The 26,423-nt window shown below is 41.4% G+C and overlaps 1 protein-coding gene across 5 annotated transcripts in view; it reads left to right on the top strand.

Moving 5' to 3' along the window:
• Window positions 1-26,423, top strand: part of camkk1a (calcium/calmodulin-dependent protein kinase kinase 1, alpha a) — a 314,395-nt gene that overhangs the window by 185,543 nt on the left and 102,429 nt on the right. For all 5 annotated transcript variants that reach the window (XM_060912105.1, XM_060912109.1, XM_060912106.1 and 2 more), the window contains 3 exons: window positions 14,976-15,027; window positions 19,972-20,105; window positions 21,446-21,482. In XM_060912105.1, coding sequence (XP_060768088.1) covers window positions 14,976-15,027; window positions 19,972-20,105; window positions 21,446-21,482 — 223 coding nt within the window. The remainder of the gene's footprint in view (window positions 1-14,975; window positions 15,028-19,971; window positions 20,106-21,445; window positions 21,483-26,423) is intronic.

The following is a 26,423-nucleotide window of genomic DNA, read 5'->3' as shown; positions in this document are numbered from 1 at the left end:
CATGGACCAATAGGAACCAGCAGCTAATCGGGGGAGAGATGTAAACAGGAATGAGGGAGTGAGTCCAATATTTTATGATGAGGGGAAATGGATTCAAGAGTGATGTAGTTTTTCACTTTTTTTTTCTCTCTCCTCAACAGGCAAGCCATTCCCCTCTAATTTTGTGGGAAGCCAGCACATGATAGATGATTAGTCAGCTGATTTACTGTATGCTGTTTGTGGAATTTATATATCATTAGCCAGTTGAGAAGTTGTTTAGCTAGAGAACTCATGACAGCTGGCTAGTACCTAATAGGATCTCATCTCATTATCTCTAGCCGCTTTATCCTGTTCTACGGGGTCACAGGCAAGCTGGAGCCTATCCAAGCTGACTACGGGTGAAAGGCGAGGTACACCCTGGACAAGTCGCCAGGTCATCACAGGGCTGACACATAAACAACCATTCACACTCACATGGTCTGGGTCTATATGCACTTGTCTCTACTCACTACCTAGGGAATTCTAGGTAGTGAGAAGAGTGAGGTGTGTAATAGTCAGCGAGGTCACAAAGGACCCCAGGGTAACTTCTAAGCAACTGAAGGCCTCTCTCACATTGGCTAATGTTCATGAGTCCACCATCAGGAGAACACTGAACAACAATGGTGTGCATGGCAGGGTTGCAAGGAGAAAGCCACTGCTCTCCAAAAAGAACATTGTTGCTTGTCTGCAGTTTGCTAAAGATCACGTGGACAAGCCAGAAGGCTGTTGGAAAAATGTTTTGTGGATGGATGAGACCAAAATAGAACTTTTTTGGTTGAAATGAGAAGCGTTATGTTTGGAGAAAGGAAAAGACTGCATTCCAGCATAAGAACCTTATCCCATCTGTGAAACATGGTGGTGGTGGTATCATGGTTTGGGCCTGTTTTGCTGCATCTGGGCCAGGCCGGCTTGCCATCATTGATGGAACAATGAATTCTAAATTATACCAGTGAATTTTAAAGGAAAATGTCAGGACATCTGTCCATGAACTGAATCTCAAGAGAAGGTGGGTCATGCAGCAAGACAACGACCCTAAGCACAAGTTGTTCTACCAAAGAATGGTTAAAGAAGAATAAAGTTAATGTTTTGGAATGGCCAAGTCAAAGTCCTGACCTTAATCCAATTGAAATGTTGTGGAAGGACCTGAAGCGAGCAGTTCATGTGAGGAAACCCACCAACATCCCAGAGTTGAAGCTGTTCTGTACGGAGGAACGGGCTAAAATTCCTCCAAGCCGGTGTGCAGGACTGATCAACAGTTACCGCAAACGTTTAGTTGCAGTTATTGCTGCATACGGGGGTCACACCAGATACTGAAAGCAAAGGTTCACGTACTTTTGCCACACAGATATGTAATATTGGATCATTTTCCTCAATAAATAAATGACCAAGTATAATATTTTTGTCTCATTTGTTTAACTGGGTTCTCTTTATATACTTTTAGGACTTGTGTGTGTATATATAAATCTGATGATGTTTTAGGTCATATTTATGCAGAAATATAGAAAATTCTAAAGGGTTCACAAACTTTCAAGCACCACTGTACTAGTGCATCTCAAAATTAGAATGTTGTGAAAAAGTTCAATATTTTCCATCAGTTATTTAAGAAAGTGAAAATGTTATATATTATAGACTCATTACACATAAACTAAAATGCTTCAAGCATTTTACTATTTTAATTTTAAGCAGTATGGCATACAGTACAAAAACATTTAAAAAAAAATCTCAAAATATTAGAATATTTCATTTCGAGTTTGAGTAAAACAGTATGAACACAGTGTATCTCTCGGTCTAGTTCAGTACACACAACCACAATCATGGGGAAGACTGCTGACTTGACTGTTGTCCAGAAGATCATCACTGATGCCCTCCACAAGGAGGGTAAGCCACAAAAGGTCATTGCTGAAAAGGGTGGCTGGAAAAGGTGCACAAGCAACAGGGATGGCCGCAGTCTTGAGAGGATTGTCAAGAAAAGTTGATTCAAGAACTTGGGAGAGCTTCACAAGGAGTGGACTGAGGCTGGTGTCAGTGTATCAAGACCCATCACGAACAGACATCTTCAAGAAAGGGGATCCAACTTTCGCATTCCTAATATCAAGCTACTCCTGAGCCAGAGACAATGTCAGAAGTGTCTTATCTGGGCTAAGGAGAGAAAGAAATGGACTGTTGCTCAGTGGTCCAAAGTCCTCTTTTCAGATGAAAGTACATTTTGCATTTAATTTGGAAATCACAGTTCTAGAGTCTGGAGGAAGAGTGGAGAGGCACGGAATCCAAGGTGTTTGAAGCCCAGTGTGAAGTTTCCACAGTCTGTGATGATTTGGGGTGCCATGTCATCTGCTGGTGTTGGTCCACTGTATTTTATCAAGTCCAAAGTCAACACAGCCATCTACCAGGAGATTTTAGAGCACTTCATGCTTCCATCTGCTGACGAGCTTTTTGGAGATGCTGATTTCCTTTTTCAGCAGGACTTGGCACCTACCCACAGTGCCAAAACTACTACCAAGTGGTTTGCTGACCATGATATTACTGTGTTTGATTGGCCAGCCAACTTGCCTGACCTGAACCCCATAGAGAATCTATGGGGTATTGTCAAGAGGAAGATGAGAAACACCCGACCCAAAAATACAGATACGCTGAAGGCCACTATCAAAGCAACCTGGGCTTCAATAACACCTCAGCAGTGCCACAGACTGATCACCTCCATGCCACACCGCACTGATACAGTAATTCATGGTAAAGGAGCCCCAACCAAGTATTGTGTATGAATGAATATACTTTTCAGAAGTTGGACATTTCTGTATTGTAAATCCTTTTTTTGATTGATCTTGGGGAATATTCTAATAATTTGAGATACTGGATTTCTGATTTTCATGAGCTATAAGCCATAATAATCAAAATTAAAACAAAAAAGGCTTTAAATATCACTTTACATGTAATGAATATAGAATATATGAAAGTTTACCTTTTTGAATTAAATTATGAAAAAAAGGAACTTTTTTATGGTATTCTAATTTTTTGAGATGCACTAGTAATATGGATTTATCACAAAAATGCATGCATGTATTTATTATTTTGAAGACCCACCAGCCGACTGATCTGGCACGTTTCAATTGTGCGACAGTAATGACGTAAATAATGGTGTGGCAGAGTAGTGTCCGAAAGTGCCTCTTTTTAAAAATTTTTTTTTTATTTTACCAATGAGCTCATTATATCGTCCTCTATATACACTACCGTTCAAAAGTTTGGGGTCACCTTTGAAATGTCCTTATTTTTGAAAGAAAAGCACTGTTCTTTTCAATGCAGATCACTTTAAACTAATCAGAAATCCACTCTATACATTGCTAATGTGGTAAATGACTATTCTAGCTGCAAATGTCTGGTTTCTGGTGCAATATCTCCATAGGTGTATAGAGGCCCATTTCCAGCAACTCTCACTCCAGTGTTCTAATGGTACAATGTGTTTGCTCATTGCCTCAGAAGGCTAATGGATGATTAGAAAACCCTTGTACAATCATGTTAGCACAGCTGAAAACAGTTGAGCTCTTTAGAGAAGCTATAAAACTGACCTTCCTTTGAGCAGATTGAGTTTCTGGAGCATCACATTTGTGGGGTCGATTAAATGCTCAAAATGGCCAGAAAAATGTCTTGACTATATTTTCTATTCATTTTACAACTTATGGTGGTAAATAAAAGTGTCACTTTTCATGGAAAACACAAAATTGTCTGGGTGACCCCAAACTTTTGAACGGTAGTGTAGTAATTCCAGTATATAGTGAGTAGGGACTAGTGAACAAGTGAGTGATTTCGGACACAGGGACAGTGTATGACTCATCAGCCACTGCACCTCACATGATCATGATTCTCACGTCACATGACTGTTTGCACCTGATTAATATGCGTTTAAGTAGCGTCTTGTACAGCACTCAGTGTCTTGCTTTTGTCTTTTCTCATCATCGTTCTGTCATTCTTTTTTACTCATTCTGTTGTAGTTGTTACCTTGCCTCGCTATTCGTTGTTGTTTCATGGGCAGTATGTTTTGCGTGTGTTCACTTGTACGAAACCAAATCAACACTTGCATCCACCTCCATCGCCGATTCTGTGACGTTGCCGAATGTATTTGACCTCTTGGAGAACAAAATACACGGGTTTAGTTTTAAAAAATGGAAATCACCAGGTGTTCTTAGAGTTCTCTATGCTATATTTTGAGTATGTAGATTTGTTAGTGTGCTAGCTGTATATCTTACAAAAGCAATCTCACATCTCCAATTCCACTCCAACCTGTCCTGACAAAACAAAAAACAGATCCCATTAACTGCTGTGTGACTCAAAGCTGTTCTGTTGTAACTCATTCATAATCAGAAATGAACAAACAAAGAAGACTGAATTCACATTTTCCATTTATTTCAAAATTGTATTCCCTCCCCCGACATTTGCGGACAGTAATTCAAAGAGACTCGGCGCATGTGTTTTGAAATGTCCTCCCGTTCATTCATTACAGACCCCTAATCGCTCACACAGGTGCCACAAATTGGTCCGTAATAAACAGTAATGTGTTCCAAAGCGCCATTATTGTATGAGCTGTGCTGCTCTCTGTTCACCCAGTGCATACTACTTTTGACCACAAGAGAATAGACACAGGTGCACGCAGCTTTTTTTTAATCAGCCTGGTTCATTTGAATGAGATGCAAATTAGATATCGTTGTAATGTGTGGAACTGGTGTTTACAGCTTTGTGCCGTTTCTGTATATGAGGATGCGGTAGCTGTATGCACTCGATCAGAGGTGGACAGTAACGAAGTACATTTCCTTGAGTACTGTACTTAAGTACACTTTTGCCGCTTTTCCACTACCAACGCGGCTGAGTCGGGCTGAGCCGTGCCGTGCTGAGTTGGGCTGAGTCGAGCTGAGCGGGGCTGTTGGAGTTGCATTTCGACTACAACCGCGCTGAACCGTGCTGGCTGGAAGTGGGTGGACACATTGGGTGGAGTTAGCGAAAGTGGGTGGACGTCACGTGATGTCGTTAGGCGGCGCAAACAGTGACATCAGTGACCTTTTAAGCGGTAGTCTCACGACCCGGATAGTAAACAATAAACATGGAGGACATGGAGTCGTTAGTGTTGCTGGTCTTGGTGCTGTGGCTTGTTGTCACCGACAACGCCAACAGATACTGGCAAGAGCGTATAGATGAGGCGAGGCGCATAAGGCTTCAGAAATTCTCATAATTCTTCTTCTTCCAGGTTTACGGTGTTTACAGATCCCAGCGTGCTCGCGGGGCGTGTGTGGGCGTGTGAGGACACTCCTCCTCACCAATCAGTGCACAGGGGAGTGTCTCCTCACACCCCTAGCCCTACTTGGCTCGGTTTGCCTCGCTTCAGCCCTACTCCAAAACTGTGAGAGTTTTGGGTGCTGAGTAGGGCTGAAGCGAGCTGAGTCGTGCTGCTCTGAGGTAGTTGAAACGCGAGCCGTGTCGGACTGAAGTGAGCTGAAAAAGGGTAGTGGAAAAGGGCCATTTGAGTATCTGTACTTTACTTGAGTACAGGTAGTCGTCGACTTACGACCTATGCAACTTACGACCTATCGACTTTACGACCGTCTGGTTATGACTGGCAAGTGTTTCCCAGCTGAGCTCGCCGAGTGTACGACAGTTTCCACCCCAGCTCCCGGCACCGCCTCTCGCCGCGTACAACAGTTTCCGCCCCAGCTCCAGGCACATGCGCAGTCTCTCTCGCGCTCCGTCATACAGTTTCCGCCCCAGCTCCTGGTTTATGAAACGAGCAAATGCTCCCGCCAGCCTGAGCGCTGCAACAGCTGATGATGACGTAGACGACCCACAGCCAAGCACCAATGATGCCAGCTATCACTAAGTTTTGTATTTTGCTATGTTTTACATTTGTATTTTGGTATGTTTCAAACTAAAATGTTTTCTATTTTTCACACCTGTATTTCGTGTTTTTTGTTTTGCACATATTAAACGAATTGTACTGTACGCAGTGTAGTATGCAGTGTTTGACTTAAACCAAATAATGAGCCGAGGTAATGAAATAAGAAAATGTTGATAAAATAAGACTTTAAGATGATTACAATATCATTACACATCACAATATACTTACGTTCATTTAACATAGGCCGATTTACGACCAGATCGGTTTACGACCGGTCAGTCGTAACCAAACACAGTCGTAAGTCGACAACTACCTGTATCATTTTTTTTTTTTTTTGGAAAATTATAACTTCATTACATTTGAAAGACAAATATCGTACTTTTCACTCCACTACATTTCTGTCAAGGTCCTCGTTACTATGAAGCAGCTTTGAAGTGGATGTTTTTTCTTTTCTTTTCTAGGCTTTCTCAATGCCACCTGCAAAAAAAACCCCATCAGTAATCACTAGGGTCACGTCACATCCATAGACTGTATGGAATCAAGTTCTCAGCAGCATTATTTGAACACGATCAGTTGATGGCAGAATGGAAGGAGGCGGTTCTTCTGGGGAATGCACGCCCTTATGGCCCATGAACCCATGTTTCAGTTTTCTGAAAGGATTAAAGAGTCGTTTCGTTTTAAATGTTTGCTTTGTTTACCTAAAACGAACCATATCACGGCCTACAAAAACTCGCTGTCCAACCTGCAGAAGCAAATTGAGGTATGTGAACGTTTTATTCCAAGAGAAAGCTTGCAGTGAAGTTGTCTGTGCTTTTAAAAGTTGTTATTCTTTAGTTTCACTTCATAATGGTAAAAATACAAAGTTTATTATTTATAATTCCAATAAACCAACCTTTTTTTAACCCTAATCATACCGGCATATTTTGCAACCTATTCATACCGGGTGGGGTCGGTTACGACTCCAAGTTTTTTTAGCCAAATATCATTAAATTTTTTATGTGTAGACAACAAAAGCTTCATAAGAGATCAATATTCTTTATTAAACATCTTGTTAGAGATCCACAAATACTATTCTATACTGTTCTATGTAGACTTCTGGATACCAGCTAAAATGCACAGGCCAATAAATGCATTTATTTCCACTTCATCAACATCCTTGCATACTTTCTGACTCTGAGGATGAACAGTATCGTACTCAGTAGTCTTCTGGCGACCCTCTCTATTTGTCTCTTGGACAATCTGAATCACTATTGGCTGGGTGATAAAAAGCTGGAAAGACTGCAGTATATCAGTGCATCTTCCTTCTGGTGTGATTCCAGGGCCTGTCTCAAAATATCCTGGGCTCGCCTTCGTCCCTGCGGTGGCTGGGTCTTATCCCAAACAGGTCCATCTTTACCAATTATGTGGTCTTGGTCCACAGCAGGGTTGTTGGGCTGGGCTTGGCCTTGGGGAATTGCACCATTGTCCTGGCCTCGCCCACGCCCTCTGCCACGACTTCTGCCATGGCCTCTTCCCCTTCCTTGATTTATTTCAGCCTCTCTGTCGTCAGGGCGTTGTTGATTTCCATGGTGTTCAACCTCTGGATCATTATCACTGGCACTTTCAGTGTCACCTCTGTCTGATGCTTCAGATATGTGGTCTGCTTCTTCCTCAGAGTCAGATTCATTTGGTTCACTCTCATCTGTGGTACTGTCCTGCTTTAAGAGTCTTTGAATCTCTTCTCTTCTCAAGTATCTCCCTACTCTTGGTCTGCCTGCCATATTTCAATCTGAAAAGAAAAAATTGGGTAAAATACACGGAATAAAAAACAAGTACTATAAGGCTAAATAGTGAAAAATGAGTGGGGTCGTTTATGACCCCAATGGTTTTTGGTCCGATAAAAAGCAGGCATCAAGGGCACAAAGAATCCAGATGCGTATCATGTAACCTGCAAAAAATGTGACACATTCATGAAATTTCATGAAAAAAATAACGCATATTAAATTTTTTTATCCTAAAAAATAGACGTCCGGGGTTGGAAATGACCCCACCCGGTATGATTAGGGTTAATATAAAGCAAATATTTTGGTTTAAAAAAAATACATAATTTACAACCCCAAATCAGAAACAGTTGGGATGGAAAATGCTAATTAAAAATAATAATAATAATAATAATAATAATTTTCAAGATCCAAATAACAATTATCAACTTTTTACCACTGTTAAGATTTTAGATTAAAAAAAAAAAAAACTTCAAAAAGACCTGCAAGAGTCACATGTGCAAGTTCCTGGAAACATAACATCAGCTGAGTGGAATCAGGTACAGTTCCTGCTCGGTTGGAATGAAAAACTGCAATAGCTATGCAGTCTGATTAGTCAAATGACTTTCTATGGATTTGCCTGCCAAGTTGCTGTAGCCTTGTCCACGGCTAACGTTACATAGAGATCTTGCATGTGACGTCACAGCCAATCCAGATTGTAACAGACGCCATCTTGTCGGTCAAACGCCATATTTCTGACTTCTACTTCTACCTTTTCTTCTGGAAAACCCTACTATATACAATTCTACTACAACGGCTGCGGCTACAAGCTCTCCCTACCTGTGCACGTTTGTTTTTTGTGTGTATTTTTGCGAGTTGTTCGTCTGTACCAGACTTCAATATCCACTACAACCGTATGGACTTACTGGACATTGGTTTGCAGCAGAAAATGACGGTTTGTAGTGATTTCCATCGCATGCACAACATTCCGGACGAGATAGCGAGACCAGCGGGGTCTCCGTGGATTGTTATCGGGTCTGGCAGGCGAAGGAGGCGGCGTCGGGAGAGGAAGCAAAACCGAGGCTGCAGAGCCGGCCTGTTGACTAAGCTCAGAAAACAGCCACTCAAATCTCCACTGCCAAGCCTCTACCTCTCCAACACCAGATCCATGGTAAACAAGACGGACGATTTGGAATTACAGCTGGAATTACCTTATTCTATTCTATAATCGGCTGGTCAGTGCTATACTAGGTACTACTGATATATCTAGTATCAGTACTAGTAATACTTAAGTGACTTACCCGTCCAATGAGGATTGTTATTTTCTTGTTTACAAGATGCCACATCTGAGGGCGGCTGACAAATCCTGAATTTCTGTAAAGATAACTGTCCAGAGATTTATAAGCACGCAGTGCTTCACCACTGAACAGCGAGGGAAAGTTTATGAGGTAATTATACACATCTGGGTATTCCACCTCTGGCAGTTCAACATCCACTGACACGGTCGTGAAAACTACGTCTGGTAATCGATAAGGGTCACTAATCTGTAGGTCGTTTATTTTAGACATATATCTAGTTATCTGTTCATTAGAAAAATGAACCGTGTAGTCCGTCGGTTGAAATTTATCCATTTTGTACACGAGTGCAGCAGTATTCAGCGGTGTTTTTTACCGACAAGATGGCGGCTGTGTACTTTCCGGTCACGTGACTGCAAGATCTCTATAGCTAGTTAACTTGGACGCTGTTAGTTAGCGTGTAAAAACGGAGTTAGGCTAACATGAATAATGTTAACTTATCTGAAGTCCTTTCAGAAATATGTTTTAGCATAATCTTGCCAAATAAACAGAGTGTAGAAATCTGCGTTTATCTGTGTATAAAGGTGTTTATTGTACAGGTTCTACAAGCTAGTCAGTAAATCCAGTTGATTGCTTCAGAGGCATTACCTAAGTTTTGTAAGCGTTGTGGCAATAGTACAACAATACGTTGACAGAAAATGTACTTTTAATACTTAAGTATTTTTAAAAGCAAGTGCTTCAACTTAAGTAAAAATTTGACTGTCCAACTTTCACTTGTATCGGAGTAACATTTGACCAGTGGGATCTGGACTTTGTTCTTTAAGTAATGAAGTTGGGTACACTTGATTACCCTGGTGATCTGTTACATATTTCAGATCTCAAGTGTGTTTATTCGAAGTGACCAGCCAAAGTACAGTATACAGCCGAGCAGTTGTGGTGCGAGGGCCTTGTTTAAAGACCCAGATGGAGCACTTTGCCAGTCTTGAGGTTTGAAAACAAAACCAGGGATTGAAAAAGTACAGAGAAATTATGTTTGAAGTAAAAGTATGAATACGGTGTTGAAAAGTAGATGTATGGAGCCAAAAATCTACTTGAGTGAAAAGTCAGAAAGTAACTATTTTAACAGATGACCATTTCTGGACATGATTTTCTCATCTCATCTCATTATCTCTAGCCGCTTTATCCTGTTCTACAGGGTCGCAGGCAAGCTGGAGCCTATCCCAGCTGACTACGGGTGAAAGGCGGGGTACACCCTGGACAAGTCGCCAGGTCATCACAGGGCCGACACATAGACACAGACAACCATTCACACTCACATTCACACCTACGGTCAATTTAGAGTCACCAGTTAACCTAACCTGCATGTCTTTGGACTGTGGGGGAAACCGGAGCACCCGGAGGAAGCCCACGCGGACACGGGGAGAACATGCAAACTCCACACAGAAAGGCCCTTGCCGGCCACGGGGCTCGAACCCGGACCTTCTTGCTGTGAGGCGAAAGCGCTAACTACTACACCACCGTGCCGCTGGACATGATTTTATTTTATGAAATATTTAGTACATCACAATTAGAATCAGTACATATGCTATCTAGTTCAGACAAACTGTGCAACTGTGTTTCGGTCTCGACCAACCCAGGCTGTCTACTGTCTGGCCTGGGGTTAGCCGTTTGAGCTCTTTATTTAGTTGTACTTTATATGGTTGGTTTGTTTCCTTGGCTGTTTGAGTACTGATACTTCAGAATATTACACGAAGTATTGTCACTTGTTCAGTTGGCACTAGAACTTTCTTGTCTAGAAGTTCAGCACATTGTGTATCTGACTTTTGCACTCATTGTATGTTGCTCTGGATAAGAGTGTCAGCTAAGTGCCATGTAATGTAATTTAAAAATAAATCCTGAGGCAGTATTTCCAAAAAAACAAAAAAAACAAATTTACCATATTTGAAAGCTAACTATGAATTTGATTGGATGTCTTGGAAAACAAATTTACAAAAGCAAAAATGCAGCTAATTTTAAATTGGAAAATATTCTCAGGACATTTGAGATTTGTAACAAGTATTTTTGAAGGTCAAAATAAAAATGTAGAAAGTGGTGGGTTTTTTCCCCTCCTGTACATTTACTTGAGTGAGAGTACATGCTCAGAAAATAAAGTACATTGTTGTACCTTTTGGGGCACAATGGTTTGTCACTGGGGCAGTACCCTCGAAGATATGTATTTGTACCTTTTATATACTGCATGGGACAGGCTTGTAGTACTTGAGTCCAAGACTCAGACTTGAGTCCGACTCGTGCCCTAATTTTAAGGACTCGTGACTCAACTTGGACTTGAGCACTGATGACTCAGACTCGTGCATTAACTGCATTCGGACTTGGAGACGAGGACTCTGATTTTTTTCTTGATTTTTTGTAACATGCCATAATAATCTGGCATAAGATATTTTTACTACATTAATTTTTATACTAATTTCGTGCAAGAGAATGCACATTCACCTGTTCATACCTGTACATCATGCTCAGGAACAAACTAACATTAATGGCGCTAAAATCCCTGGAGAGAAGCGCCTAGGATTATCCGCTTTGCTTATACAGACTTCTCGTGCAGTGGGAAAAAATGCACTGCTGTGTGTTCCAGATGTAGAAGAACTATCGAGGAGACGACGGGGACAACCTCGAACTTCAATCGTCATTTGGCAAGACTCCACCCAGCGAAGTCAGTTACACGCTATGTTCATTGTTCTGTTGATAGTGGGCGGGGCTTGCTGAGTGATGAACTAGCTAGTGTTAACCCTCTCTCATGTTATTTGCCCTGTTGATAGTGGGCGGGGCTTGCTGAACGATGAACAAGCTTTTTAACTGTAGCCTATGAACTAAAATGGGATCGTCAGTGGGGCGGTAACGTTAGTCCAACACAGTAGCAAAGACGGTTTCACATAAAGGCAGCAACAGCCATCGTCAAATGGTGCGGTTGGAGTCTTGTTCTCGGACTCAACTTGAAATTTTCTTTAATGACTTGGACTTGAACACTGGGGACTCAAGACTGGACTCGGACTCAAGGTTTAGTGACTCGACTACAACACTGGCTGGGGAACCTGTTTGGCCCTAAAAAAGTACACAGAGTTATCTTGAAGTCGAATAATGAGCCATAGGGGGTACATTAGTGTAGATTGTACCTTGGGGGACAGAAATGGACTCCTACTGTACCCCTGTTTCTAACAGTGTACAGCTATTCAATTGAAATTATACTTGAACAGTATACGTTACCGGTCCAAAGTTTGGACGCACCTTCTAATTCAATGGTTTTATTTATTTATTTGAAATTAATTAAGACACTTCATGCCTTAAACTAATGGTGTTCTGTCGTTTCTCTTTACTTAGTTGAGCAGGTCTTGACGTAATATGGATTACTACAGTTGAGGAATAGGGCTATTTACTGTATTTTTTTTTTTTTTTTTACAACCCCGATTCCAAAAAAGTTGGGACAAAGTACAAATTGTAAATAAAAACGGAATGCAATAATTTACAAATCTCAAAAACTGATATTGTATTCACAATAGAACATAGACAACATATCAAATGTTGAAAGTGAGACATTTTGAAATTTCATGCCAAATATTGGCTCATTTGAAATTTCATGACAGCAACACATCTCAAAAAAGTTGGGACAGGGGCAATAAGAGGCTGGAAAAGTTAAAGGTACAAAAAAGGAACAGCTGGAGGACCAAATTGCAACTCATTAGGTCAATTGGCAATAGGTCATTAACATGACTGGGTATAAAAAGAGCATCTTGGAGTGGCAGCGTCTCTCAGAAGTAAAGATGGGAAGAGGATCACCAATCCCCCTAATTCTGCGCCGACAAATAGTGGAGCAATATCAGAAAGGAGTTCGACAGTGTAAAATTGCAAAGAGTTTGAACATATCATCATCTACAGTGCATAATATCAAAAGATTCAGAGAATCTGGAAGAATCTCTGTGCGCAAGGGTCAAGGCCGGAAAACCATACTGGGTGCTCATGATCTTCGGGCCCTTAGACGGCACTGCATCACATACAGGCATGCTTCTGTATTGGAAATCACAAAATGGGCTCAGGAATATTTCCAGAGAACATTATCTGTGAACACAATTCACCGTGCCATCCGCCGTTGCCAGCTAAAACTCTATAATTCAAAGAAGAAGCCGTATCTAAACATGATCCAGAAGCGCAGACGTCTTCTCTGGGCCAAGGCTCATTTAAAATGGACTGTGGCAAAGTGGAAAACTGTTCTGTGGTCAGACGAATCAAAATTTGAAGTTCTTTATGGAAATCAGGGACGCCGTGTCATTCGGACTAAAGAGGAGAAGGACGAGCCAAGTTGTTATCAGCGCTCAGTTCAGAGGCCTGCATCTCTGATGGTATGGGGTTGCATTAGTGCGTGTGGCATGGGCAGCTTACACATCTGGAAAGACACCATCAATGCTGAAAGGTATATCCAGGTTCTAGAGCAGCATATGCTCCCATCCAGACGACGTCTCTTTCAGGGAAGACCTTGCATTTTCCAACATGACAATGCCAAACCACATACTGCATCAATTACAGCATCATGGCTGCGTAGAAGAAGGGTCCGGGTACTGAACTGGCCAGCCTGCAGTCCAGATCTTTCACCCATAGAAAACATTTGGCGCATCATAAAACGGAAGATACGACAAAAAAGACCTAAGACAGTTGAGCAGCTAGAATCCTACATTAGACAAGAATGGGTTAACATTCCTATCCCTAAACTTGAGCAACTTGTCTCCTCAGTCCCCAGACGTTTACAGACTGTTGTAAAGAGAAAAGGGGATGTCTCACAGTGCTAAACATGGCCTTGTCCCAACTTTTTTGAGATGTGTTGTCATGAAATTTAAAAATCACCTAATTTTTCTCTTTAAATGATACATTTTCTCAGTTTAAACATTTGATATGTCATCTATGTTCTGAATAAAATATGGAATTTTGAAACTTCCACATCATTACATTCCATTTTTATTTACAATTTATACTTTGTCCCAACTTTTTTGGAATCGGGGTTGTATTATTATTTACTATTTGCAATAAGAAATAATCAGTCATAAATCAGTTATTATTAAAAAGGACAAACAACATGGGTGTAGAAATAACGTGTTCAACTGATGTATAAATAGTTTAACAGGCTAGCAAAGTGAATAGGTTTCACGATCATTCCAAATTAGTGGTAAGCCTGACAGAGATTCGTCAGAAAATTAGTTACATTTCGGTCTGAGGTTAATAAATTGAATCATAACCTTTTTGTCATCATATCCGCTTCAGTGGCGTTCAAATCCGAGAGTTTGCCTCCTGAGTACTTTTATTTAACTGCTGATTTATTTTTTCCTCCAACCTTTTCAATTTATATTAACATCATTATAACAGAAGGTAAATGTAGATGTGTGTGATTAATGAAAAATGTCCAGATTATGCACCTTCACGTCACAACAGCTGTACAAACCCTGACTTTAGCTTTTGATTACACAGCTAAACTAATTATCTGACTTGTGTGTAGTATTTGTGGGGGGTTTTCTCCTTTTTGTCCTTTTTTCTTATACTTTTTTTTTTTTTTTTTGGCCAAGCTCCTTCCTACTGATTGGTAAACCACCCTTCAAGCGTTAATCACTGGTGAATTCTAATATTTGTTCATGGATTTCCATAATCACTTCCAATCACTTGGAAGCCGCTGTGATCTTGGAGTGCTCCATTAAGGCTAGATTTGGATGAGGGGGATTTGGCCTGACTACAGCATACAAAGACTCATTTGTTTGATTAATACAGAGATTCAAAGAAGTCGGCCTGATTATGTCTCCACTCGAAAGTCGCACACAACCAGCTCCATAAATAAGTGATTGGTGGGTTTATTCCATGGCAGATGTAAGAAAAGGAAGAAAAATAGGAGATCCCTGGGATCCCTCCTTCTTGGAGACCATTTGAAAACCAGTGACATGTACTATACTGTTGTTTCCTACATGTTTGTTCATCAGTCTCTCTCTCTCTCTCTCTCTCTCTCTTTTTTTCCAGGCAATGAAAGTGGTATCAAAGAAAAAGCTGATGAAACAGTGTGGATTTCCACGTATGTTTTCCTGATTAACCTCTGTCTTTGGTCTGAACTCATTCTTGTGTGTATATAGCAGGGCTTTGAACCAGATTTTTTTTCCTATTGGTTCGTTCCGAACAGAAACGGAATTTTAACGTTTCCGGTTTTGGGTTCCACCATTAAATAGACGTTCCCGAACCGGTTAGAACAAAAAAATTTCGTTCCCGGAACGGTTAATTACGTTCCCTGTCAGCGGTTTAACAAATGGCTATAAAATTATGTCTCTGTCTCATCCAGCTTAAGCCAAATGTAGGCTAATTCTATTACAACCTTCATTAAATAAGACAAGAAATAATTCAAAACAATTATTATTTCAAATGTTGGCGATTTGGATTCTCAGTATGTCTTCCCATCTACACAAACAGAAAAAGTGCCAAAAATGAAAGAGAATTCGTTTAGTGTGTTACCAAAGGCTAGTCAGGCCCTATAGAGGGCTACCGCATGACGTCACCGCGCCGCGAGATTTTGTTAGGCGCCATATTGGAAGACCAAGTACACATCTATGCAAGTACAGACATACATAAAACAAACTACACCTGAAATGTAGCCAGGGCCGGTTCTGCCCTAATCTGGACCCGGGTGCAACATCGCGCAAACCCCCCCCCCAAAAAACCCCACCAGTCTAAATCAGGACAACCATCACATAACTATAACTATAAACATTTTATATCAACTATTTTAACTAAATGGGCTATAATAAATAAGCCTGCAGGCAGCCACGGCGGGCTGCCTTAAAAAGTAACCATTTGTCCTACCTTAAAACTCGTTTTGCATTTTCTGCCTCCTTTTTTGTATTTTCAACCCTCCGTTTATTTTCTTTCCTTTTCTGAAAACCCGATTTGTGTCCAGACATTTTGTTCTGCTACCAACGAACTAACTCGTCAGGTCTCGTCTCTCGAGCCCGCGATGATTCCCGTGGGAAGGGCAACAATTGATACATTTTTACAAACCGCCAATAGGGAGGTTGCATCGTTCAGGCTCTTCTTTGCTCAGACACTCAGTAATGGAGAAGTGATAGTAGTCCACCTTCCCGCTCTCTCCATTCAGTCAGCGAACGTCACACAGGAAGTGAACCCCAGCGGGTCATAGAAACTTGCGCAGGAGAAGAATGGCTTTTTTATTTGTAGGCTACGAAAACTTTGAGGAACGAAATAAAAACCGGTATTAACCGGTTACCATTATTTTTAATAAGCGTTTCTGTTCCGGAACATAAAAAATAATAAAGTTTCTGGTTTCGTTTCTGTTCCATGTGAAATAGAAAAAGTTCCTGGTTTTCGTTCCTTGAACCGGTTCAAAGCCCTGGTATATAGTACTTAAAGGTGCTGACTGCAAATTCATCTGAAACTTTAAAATGTTTTATTGTGCATGGCATTTTCCTGTCTCGCAAGAACAATATCATGCGGACAAGATGTGATCATTTTAATGTCCTGAGGAAGTGCAGTCTCCATTCTGGGACTGTTTTCCTCCCTCTCGAGGTGAACAGTATGGCCCAAGCGAAATATCTGAACACAAGGAGCTTGAACTAATTAGCATAATTATGGAACTGCGTCACACCAAGATGGCGACGCACGGAAAACATCGTAACTCTGCATCGACCTCGGAGAGTTTTGAGTCTCAGGGATTGTAATTTGTGGTTGACCTTCGCGAATAGATCCGTGAAACAAAAGACGAAGATAGCTTTTCTTTGTTATTGCTTTTGTGTTATCGTTTCTTTGTCTGTAAGATCAAAACGTTCGGTGTATAACTCTATACTCGGTACCGTGGAGTCGAGCTCATGCATTCTAAGGATAAGATAGCTAAGCGCTAGCTAAAATGATTTAGCTATCTGTCCAGAAAAATGGCATGCCATCTAACCTTGCTCTATCTTGCAGTTACACTCACGAGGCAGGTTTTCCTTTTCTTCTCCGCTGGCTTTTAGCTGGTGGGAGAGCAGAGTCTGCCATGTTTGCTCACACCGACTTGTTTTGGTTAAAAGTAGGTCAAATACTCCCCACGGTGGTCACATGATATTGTTCACTTGCTTCGGCAATCTTTGGAATCGTAAAACGCGGGGCACGTTTTATCTCAGCAAAACAGTGACGCATAGGATACACAGTGTGTGCAGCAGCGAAACATCTCGAAACTCCATAAGCAATAGAAGCAGAACATTTTGCCCAGAATTCAACTTTGCAGTCAGAACCTTTAAGAGTATGTTGTTAATTTTCCCACAGTATCACATTACAATCAATATTATATACATACAGCAGGGGTGTCTCAGTTAATTAAAAATTGCCATTAGCAAATTTAATTCAACAATATATTTAAATAGTTATTATTAAACAATGTATTTAAATGGATTCAAATATTAATACAGACTGTCTACAAGTTTACCCCAAAGATTTTCCCCCCAGAGTCAGCCAAGCAAAAAAAAATATATATATATATATTGCATGAATTTTATTTTATTTCTCATTTCATGTCATTATCTCTAGCCGCTTTATCCTGTTCTACAGGGTCGCAGGCAAGCTGGAGCCTATCCCAGCCGACTACGGGTGAAAGGTGGGGTACACCCTGGACAAGTCGCCAGGTCATCACAGGGCTGACACATAGACACAGACAACCATTCACACTCACATTCACACCTACGGTCAATTTAGAGTCACCAGTTAACCTAACCTGCATGTCTTTGGACTGTGGGGGAAACCGGAGCACCCGGAGGAAACCCACGCGGACACGGGGAGAACATGCAAACTCCGCACAGAAAGGCCCTCGCCGGCCACGGGGCTCGAACCCGGACCTTCTTGCTGTGAGGCGACAGCGCTAACCACTACACCACCGTGCCGCCCTTTATTTTATTTTATTTTGTAATTTAGCTTAAGACTTTCAATTTAATTTTAGTACTGAATGATTTTTTTTTTTCAATTTTGTATCCCCCGCTGGCCGAAAGGCCCAAAGGAGGATTGTCGTGGCGATGTCCATCCATCTGTCCGTCCGTCTGTCCCGGGAAAAGTACTCACCTTCAGAAATCAACTCTTCTCACGATTTTTGGAGGAATTTCACAAAACTTGACAGGATTCTTTGGTACATGTCGGTAATACGCATATTACAATTTCGTTCACTTCAGTCGCATTTTACCAGAGTTACAGCCCTTGATTACCAAACTTGTACTTTGACAAAATCATGAGGGTGTATTAAGCACTTTATAGCATAGAAATATTTGCCAGCGGGGGATATTGTGCTCTCAGAGCACTCTTGTTTTATAATGAAGTCTTTGGAGTAAACTGGCAGACGGCCTTTTACACATGGAAATATCCATTCAGTTGTTGTTCCGGTTAATTCAGGTTATTACCTCCAGTCCTGTGCAAAAGTCTGAGGCACATGTAAAGAAATGCTGTAGACCAAAAATGGCTTAAAAATAATGAAATGAAATTTTTCAACGTTAAAAAAAACTACTATAAACAGCAGTAAGCCACAGTAAACGAAACAAAGTCACTATTTGGTGTGAGACGACCCTTTGCTTTAAAAAAAAAAAAAATAGCAGTCTGAGGTACAGTGAGTGCAGTTTTATGCGGAAATGAGCTGTAGGTTTTACTGAGCGTCTTCCAGAACCAGCCAGCCACGGTTCTTCTGGACACTTTGACTGTCACACTCGCGTCTTCATTTGGCACCAAAACCCAGCAGCCTTCATTATGTTTTTTCTTTTTTAATCTGAAAAGTGCTCTCTTATGTACCGTAATACGCTGCTTGGATACAAACTTTTTTTTTTTTTTTCTCTAGCATTTAATTTTGTGCTGGAAAACGAACGTTTGGACTCTAAAATGTTTTTGTACCGGCTCGATAATGTACAAGTCATAAAATAGAAATCTATAGTAAAGCTTGTATGGGGAAAAAAATAGGGTGTTCACACGGCAACTATTACTCCGGTGTAGCACCGGGGCTGCCCCGGTAGAGCGTTCACACGGTACAAAGTTATACCGGTGCAGCCCCTGAAAGCTGCTTAAATCGGTGCAAATCTAACCCTGCTCGGGAGGTGGTTTAAGAAATTTACTCTGGAGTAAATGCTAGTTTGCGGGGCAGCACCGATATAAAATGGGACGTCTGAACGCTACAGGGGTAGACTCGCTATGCGTGAGGAGAGTTGATTACATACGGGCATTGCATAATTTGCATCCTTGTATTTTGCGCTTCCAAAATGGCGAATATCAACAACAACAGAACTGCGTGTCTTCCAGTGTTGCCAGATTGGGCGGTTTTAAGTGCATTTTGACGGATTTGAACATATCTTGGGCTGGAAAACGTCAGCAGTATCTGGCAACACTGGTGTTTTCATCCATGTTGTTTTCCCGGCGCTTGGTGATGCCATGACAACCGGGAAAAGGAAGTACATTTTCACGCATGCGCATATTTCATTTCCGCATTATAGCACGGTCGCAAAAACTGCCGTGTGATCGCAAGTGGGGCTGCACCGGTGCTAACACGCTTCTCTCTAGTAAGCAGGTTTGTGATGTGTGAACGCTCCACAAAATTTACACCGATGTAAGATATATCGCAACAAAATACATCGGTGCAGCATCGATGCAAATATGTGCCGCGTGAACACCCCTTAAGACTTTTTTTTTTTGTACTGTATGTATGGGGAAACACCGTTCTTTGTAGATGTGTTTATCTTGGCAGATTAGCCATGATTACGATCAAGCTGGCTAATTTTTGCTGTTATATTGTGCAGCCCAGTAGCTGTATTTGCTACGTGTTAGCACTCAGATTCCCAGGCTGTTGTGTGAACTGAAAATAACTAAATAATGTGCAGATAGTTTGCACGTAAATTTTCATCTTGGTACAAATAGTAATATGTAATAATTAGAAAACAGCTCACTCACTGCATGCCAGAAATAATTGATGTCAAACTGCGCATGTTTAACCATGCTGGTGCTCTGTGTGCAGGTCGTCCTCCTCCTCGAGGCCCTAAAGCAGCTTTGGGAGAACAGCCGAAAGTACTTGGGCCCCTTGAGAGGGTTTATCAAGAGATCGCCATCCTAAAGAAGCTGGATCACCTGAATATAGTCAAACTGGTAGAGGCAAGTCAAAGCTTTATACAGTCATTTTGGGAAAGAAGTGCTCGTCAAAAGGTGCATCTCTGTGCACCGCTTTGTTTTTAAATGAACGAATGGCAGTGTGTCGTCTGAATCAGTTGGTTATTGAACTAGGAAATCTTCAGCGCAATAAATCGAGTCTTGAATGTGGAATAGAAAACTGTAAAAGAGGGAAAGGGGCTCTGTCATGTCCGAGTACCCAATCACATGCAATTTAACTTTAAAGCGAGACGGCCTTTCGATTTCATAAAATCGGTGAAATTTAGTTCCCTCTGAAATTTGCTCGTTGCGTTATCTGTTTATTTCTGTAATATCTCACAAAATATCAGGCCATTCTGTGACTGGGAAGTTATTTAATTTTAGGGGATTGAAACAAATAATGTGCATGAAATCGCTCGCTTTGCGCAGTCAAGCAGACAGAGGACGTCCGTGTGCGCATGCGCAGGTTTAACTTCTTCTTTTGGGTTTTACGGCAGCTGGCACCCACAGTGTCGGATTACTGCCATCTACAGGTTTACCTTTGACAGTTACATGTATCTGTCGCTAAACGAACAGCTGATCACACCGAGGTGCTCGCTGAGCGCCGATGTTTATTTACTAGTTCGGTCCTGCGTTTCCATTCCTTCGCAACATAACGTCTTTTCTTCTCACTTTCCGTTACTGTAGCTGGTCTTTCACGTTTAATTCGCACACTCACATCCTCCGTTTTTCTCTCCCGTTTCAAATTTGTATCCCACAATGCCTTGCGCGAACTGGGAAAGCCCACCACGTGGTGCATGACGTAGTATCTTGAATTGGGTCATGGTGAAGCAGGAAAAATAGTGGAGAATTTAGGGTCATGTGGCCCTAAATTCATTAATTGTTCTATTTAAAAAAAAATAAAATAAAATTGGAGTCTGCGATTCGAATTCAGTAGCTTTCAGTCCACTGAACAAAAATAATTGGGTGTCGGGAAAACTTTTTGATGACCTACACTTGAAAAATCTGAAAGGCAGTCTAGCTTTAAAGAATGAAGCTGAAAAAGAGAGGAAAGTGGCATCCCCTGTTCTTGTACTAGTTAGTAATAGGTATGTGTATAACTGTGTTGGTTTGAAGCTTCAATAATAATTGTAGGTACAATGTGAAGAGGGAATAAACCTTCTCCGCCGGGAATGTGGTTTGTTTTTATTCATCTTCTTTTGTTCACTCATGTCTTCCTTGTGCATATAATCTAGTTTGTCAAGTTCTAGGTCATACTGAGTGTCTCTTTGACATTGATATGAACACCAGTGGAGCACGGCAGGGCTTTTGGGAGTTTCTGATCCACATGCCATTTTCTTTTTCAGGTGCTGGATGACCCAGCCGAGGACAATCTGCACATGGGTACGAATAATGATCTTCAGCTATAAAACTGTCATCATTCACATGACTTAGCTTTCACACAACTCACAAAGCAATGAATGCTCTTGCCTTGAATTTGTCACTGTTTCAGGATATATGAGGCCTGAAATGGGGCTTAAAAGTCACTTTTTCACGTTGGTTCCTGTATTTTATTGTTTCTGACTGATGGTATTTGGGTTTGAGTTACAGCAGTGCCATGAGCCATGCATAACTCGTATTGTAGGGAGATATCTGTAATCTAATAATTTCACAAAACGCAGCACACGAGATGGAATGGAGAACTCCGTAGTCTGACAATGTGACTCACGGAAAATGATATGATTAGCTGCTGCTGAGTTGCAGTTGCCTTGTTATGGAGTGCATATTCATGATGCATTTACAACCCCGATTCCAAAAAAGTTGGGACAAAGTACAAATTGTAAATAAAAACGGAATGCAATGATGTGGAAGTTTCAAAATTCCATATTTTATTCAGAATAGAACATAGATGACATATCAAATGTTTAAACTGAGAAAATGTATCATTTAAAGAGAAAAATTAGGTGATTTTTAAATTTCATGACAACAACACATCTCAAAAAAGTTGGGACAAGGCCATGTTTACCACTGTGAGACAGCCCCTTTTCTCTTTACAACAGTCTGTAAACGTCTGGGGACTGAGGAGACAAGTTGCTCAAGTTTAGGGATAGGAATGTTAACCCATTCTTGTCTAATGTAGGATTCTAGTTGCTCAACTGTCTTAGGTCTTTTTTGTCGTATCTTCCGTTTTATGATGTGCCAAATGTTTTCTATGGGTGAAAGATCTGGACTGCAGGCTGGCCAGTTCAGTACCCGGACCCTTCTTCTACGCAGCCATGATGCTGTAATTGATGCAGTATGTGGTTTGGCATTGTCATGTTGGAAAATGCAAGGTCTTCCCTGAAAGAGACGTCGTCTGGATGGGAGCATATGTTGCTCTAGAACCTGGATATACCTTTCAGCACTGATGGTGTCTTTCCAGATGTGTAAGCTGCCCATGCCACACGCGCTAATGCAACCCCATACCATCAGAGATGCATGCTTCTGAACTGAGCGCTTATAACAACTTGGGTCATCCTTCTCCTCTTTAGTCCGAATGACACGGCGTCCCTGATTTCCATAAAGAACTTCACGTTTTGATCCGTCTAACCACAGAACAGTTTTCCACTTTGCCACAGTCCATTTTAAATGAGCCTTGGCCCAGAGAAGATGTCTGCGCTTCTGGATCATGTTTAGATACGGCTTCTTCTTTGAACTATAAAGTTTAGCTGGCAACGGCGGATGGCACGGTGAATTGTGTTCACAGATAATGTTCTCTGGAAATATTCCTGAGCCCATTTTGTGATTTCCAATACAGAAGCATGCCTGTATGTGATGCAGTGCTGTCTAAGTGCCCGAAGATCACAGACACCCAGTATGGTTTTCCAGCTTTGACCCTTACACACAGAGATTCTTCCAGATTCTCTGAATCTTTTGATGATGATATGCACTGTAGATGATGACTATTTGTCGGCGCAGAATTAGGGGGATTGGTGATCCGCTTCCCATCTTTACTTCTGAGAGCCGCTGCCACTCCAAGATGCTCTTTTTATACCCAGTCATGTTAATGACCTATTGCCAATTGACCTAATGAGTTGCAATTTGGTCCTCCAGCTGTTCCTTTTTTGTACCTTTAACTTTTCCAGCCTCTTATTGCCCCTGTCCCAACTTTTTTGAGATGTGTTGCTGTCATGAAATTTCAAATGAGCCAATATTTGGCATGAAATTTCAAAATGTCTCACTTTTGACATGTGATATGTTGTCTATGTTCTATTGTGAATACAATATCAGTTTTTGAGACTTGTAAATTATTGCATTCTATTTTTATTTACAATTTGTACTTTGTCCCAACTTTTTTGGAATCGGGGTTGTACACCAGTGGAAAAAAAGACAAAGCTGCCGCGATGTAAACTACACTATATTGCCAGAAGTATTTGCTCACCCATCCAAATTATCGGAATCAGGTGTTCCAATCACTTCCATGGCCACAGGTGTATAAAATCAAGCACCTAGGCATGCAGACTGTTTTTACAGTTTGGAGCTGGCCCACATGGTTACACACTGATGTTGGACGAGAAGGCCTGGCTCTCAATCTCCGCTCTAATTCATCCCAAAGGTGCTCTATCGGGTTGAGGTCAGGACTCTGTGCAGGCCAGTCAAGTTCATCCACACCAGACTCGGTCATCCATGTCTTTATGGACCTTGCTTTGTGCACTGGTGCACAGTCATGTTGGAAGAGGAATTCCAACATGACTGTGCACCAGTGCACAAAGCAAGGTCCATAAAGACATGGATGACCGAGTCTGGTGTGGATGAACTTGACTGGCCTGCACAGAGTCCTGACCTCAACCCGATAGAGCACCTTTGGGATGAATTAGAGCGGAGATTGAGAGCCAGGCCTTCTCGTCCAACATCAGTGTGTGACCTCACAAATGCGCTTCTGGAAGAATGGTCAAAAATTCCCATAAACACACTCCTAAACCTTGTGGACAGCCTTCCCAGAAGAGTTGAAGCTGTTCTAGCTGCAAAGGGTGGACTGACGTCATATTGAACCCTATGGATTAGGAATGGGATGTCACTTAAGTTTATACGTGAGTCAAGGCAGGTGAGCGAATACTTTTGGAAATGTAGTGTATATCACAGTGCTGTTGAATTATTCATACTGATTGGTCAGAAGGTGTTGATTCATGGTTTTGTTTTTTTGTTTTTTTCCTGACTATAGTACCAACTTTAAGACTCCATATAATCTATATACATAATAAACTGCTTAAAATAATATTTCACAAAATAAACCCATATGTTCATCTATATGGTGAAACTTTCTGTAAGAAGACCTTTATTTAACATTAATGGAAGGGGTCTCCAATGTCAGTGCTTTGTAACAGTCAGCAAGTTTTACACCACAGGACAGAGGGCTTTGCGCTGTCTGGTTTCTTGCGAACGTTCCCTGGTGAGGGAACGACTGTCCGTCGCTTCTGTAATGTAACATAACCTGCGCATTCCACAACATTTAATGCATCTGTAAATAATTAAAAAGCATGACGTTGGAAATTTGCTGTGGTATAAGAGGAATAAAACATTTTGGGACATTTATTCCACCACCCCAGAGTTGGTTATTTTCCAACAACCTCAATTCCAAAAAAGTTGGGGTGCTGTGTAAAACGTAAATAAAAACAGAATACAATGGTTTGCAAATCCTTTTCAACTTGTATTCAATTGAATGCAGTACGAGGACAAGATATTTAATGTTCAAACTAATAAACTTTTATTGTTTTATTTGTTTGTTTGGTTTTTTTTTGTAAAATATACACTCATTCTGAATTTGATGGCTGCAACACATTCCAAAACAGTTGGGGCAGGGCCATGTTTACCACAATTGCATCACCATTTCTTTAAACAACACTCAATAAGTGTTTGGGAACCGAGGACACTAATTTTTTGAGGTTTAGAATATGAAAGTCTTTCCCATTCTTGCTTAAGATACGCTTATTTTATGCTTCATAATGTGCCACACATTTTCAATGGGAGGCAGGCAGGCCAGTTTAGCACCTACACTCTTTTACTATGAAGCCTGAAGCACATTGTTGTAACGTGCAGTATGTGGCATGGCGTTGTCTTGCTGGAGTAAGCAGGAACGTCTCTGAAAAAGACGTCGTCTGGATGGCAGAATATGTTGCTCCAAAACCTGTACCTTTCAGCCTTAATGGTGCCTTCACAGATGTGCAAATTACCCATGTCATGGTTTACTATCTCACACCCCCACACCAGATGCTGGCTTTTGAACTTTGTGCTGGTAACAATCTGGATACTAGTCCTTTTCTTCTTTAGCCCGGAGGACACAATGTCCATGATTTCCAAAAGCAGTTCGAAATGTGGACTCATCAGACCACAGCACAGTTTTCTACGTTGCGTCAGTCCATCTCGGATGAGCTCAGGCCCAGAGTATTTGGTGGCATTTCTGGATGTTGTTGCTATATGGCTTTCACTTTGCATGACGAAACTGTGTTTACTGATGACAAATTTCCGAATTGTTCCAAGGCCCATGTAGTAATATCCTTTATACAATCATATTGCCTTTTAATTCACTGCTGCTTGAGGGATCAAAGGTCATGGGCATTCAGTGTCTGTTTTCGGCCTTGCCCCTTACATGCAGAGATTTGTCTGGATTCTGTGAGCCGTTTGATATTATGGATTGTCGAAGGTGAGATCCCTAAATTCCTTGCAATTGTACAATCAGAAACGTTTTTCTTAAACTGTTGGTCTGTTTACCAATGTAGCTTTTCACAGAGTGGTTGACCTCGTCCCATCCTTGCTTGTCTGAGGCCAAAGCCTTGACTGAGCCTTTCCAATTACCAGTTAACCTGTTTACCTGTAGAATGTCCAAAACGGGTGTTTTAAGGTGGGGTTTACATTAGACCGTATCAGCGGATCATCAGATTAACGTTTTTAAAAACGATTAGCGTGCACACAGCAACGCCAATACACGATTTGCGTGCACACAGCAACGCCAATACACGGATACGCTAATCACATGACTAATTCGGCACGCAAGTTGAGAAATGTGTCAGTGCGGCTCATCGCATCCTCCTCAGCGGCTCCGCTCCAAATCACTCCGCCCTGAACAGCGAGTGCCCTCTGGAGGGTGTGCACTCCGGCCCTGCGCAGCTCACAGAGCGCGCGAGTGAAGTGCACGAGCAGTGATTCGGGACTGAGCCGCTGTGCGCAAGTCACTTATCACTTGCAAGTGGAAGGATGGCAAGCCTAAAGACCATTATAACTACACAATGGGCAGTATTTGCATCAGTATTTGCAGTATTTTCATACTTTTATACTCTTTAATGAAAGGTGATACAAGGCGGAAGTCCG

The sequence above is a fragment of the Neoarius graeffei genome, chromosome 28 (genome assembly GCF_027579695.1).
Source record: "Neoarius graeffei isolate fNeoGra1 chromosome 28, fNeoGra1.pri, whole genome shotgun sequence".
In the NCBI taxonomy this organism is placed as follows: Eukaryota; Metazoa; Chordata; class Actinopteri; order Siluriformes; family Ariidae; genus Neoarius; species Neoarius graeffei.
The sequence above is the reverse complement of the archived record's forward strand: the minus strand, read 5'-3'. Positions and strand labels throughout refer to the sequence as shown.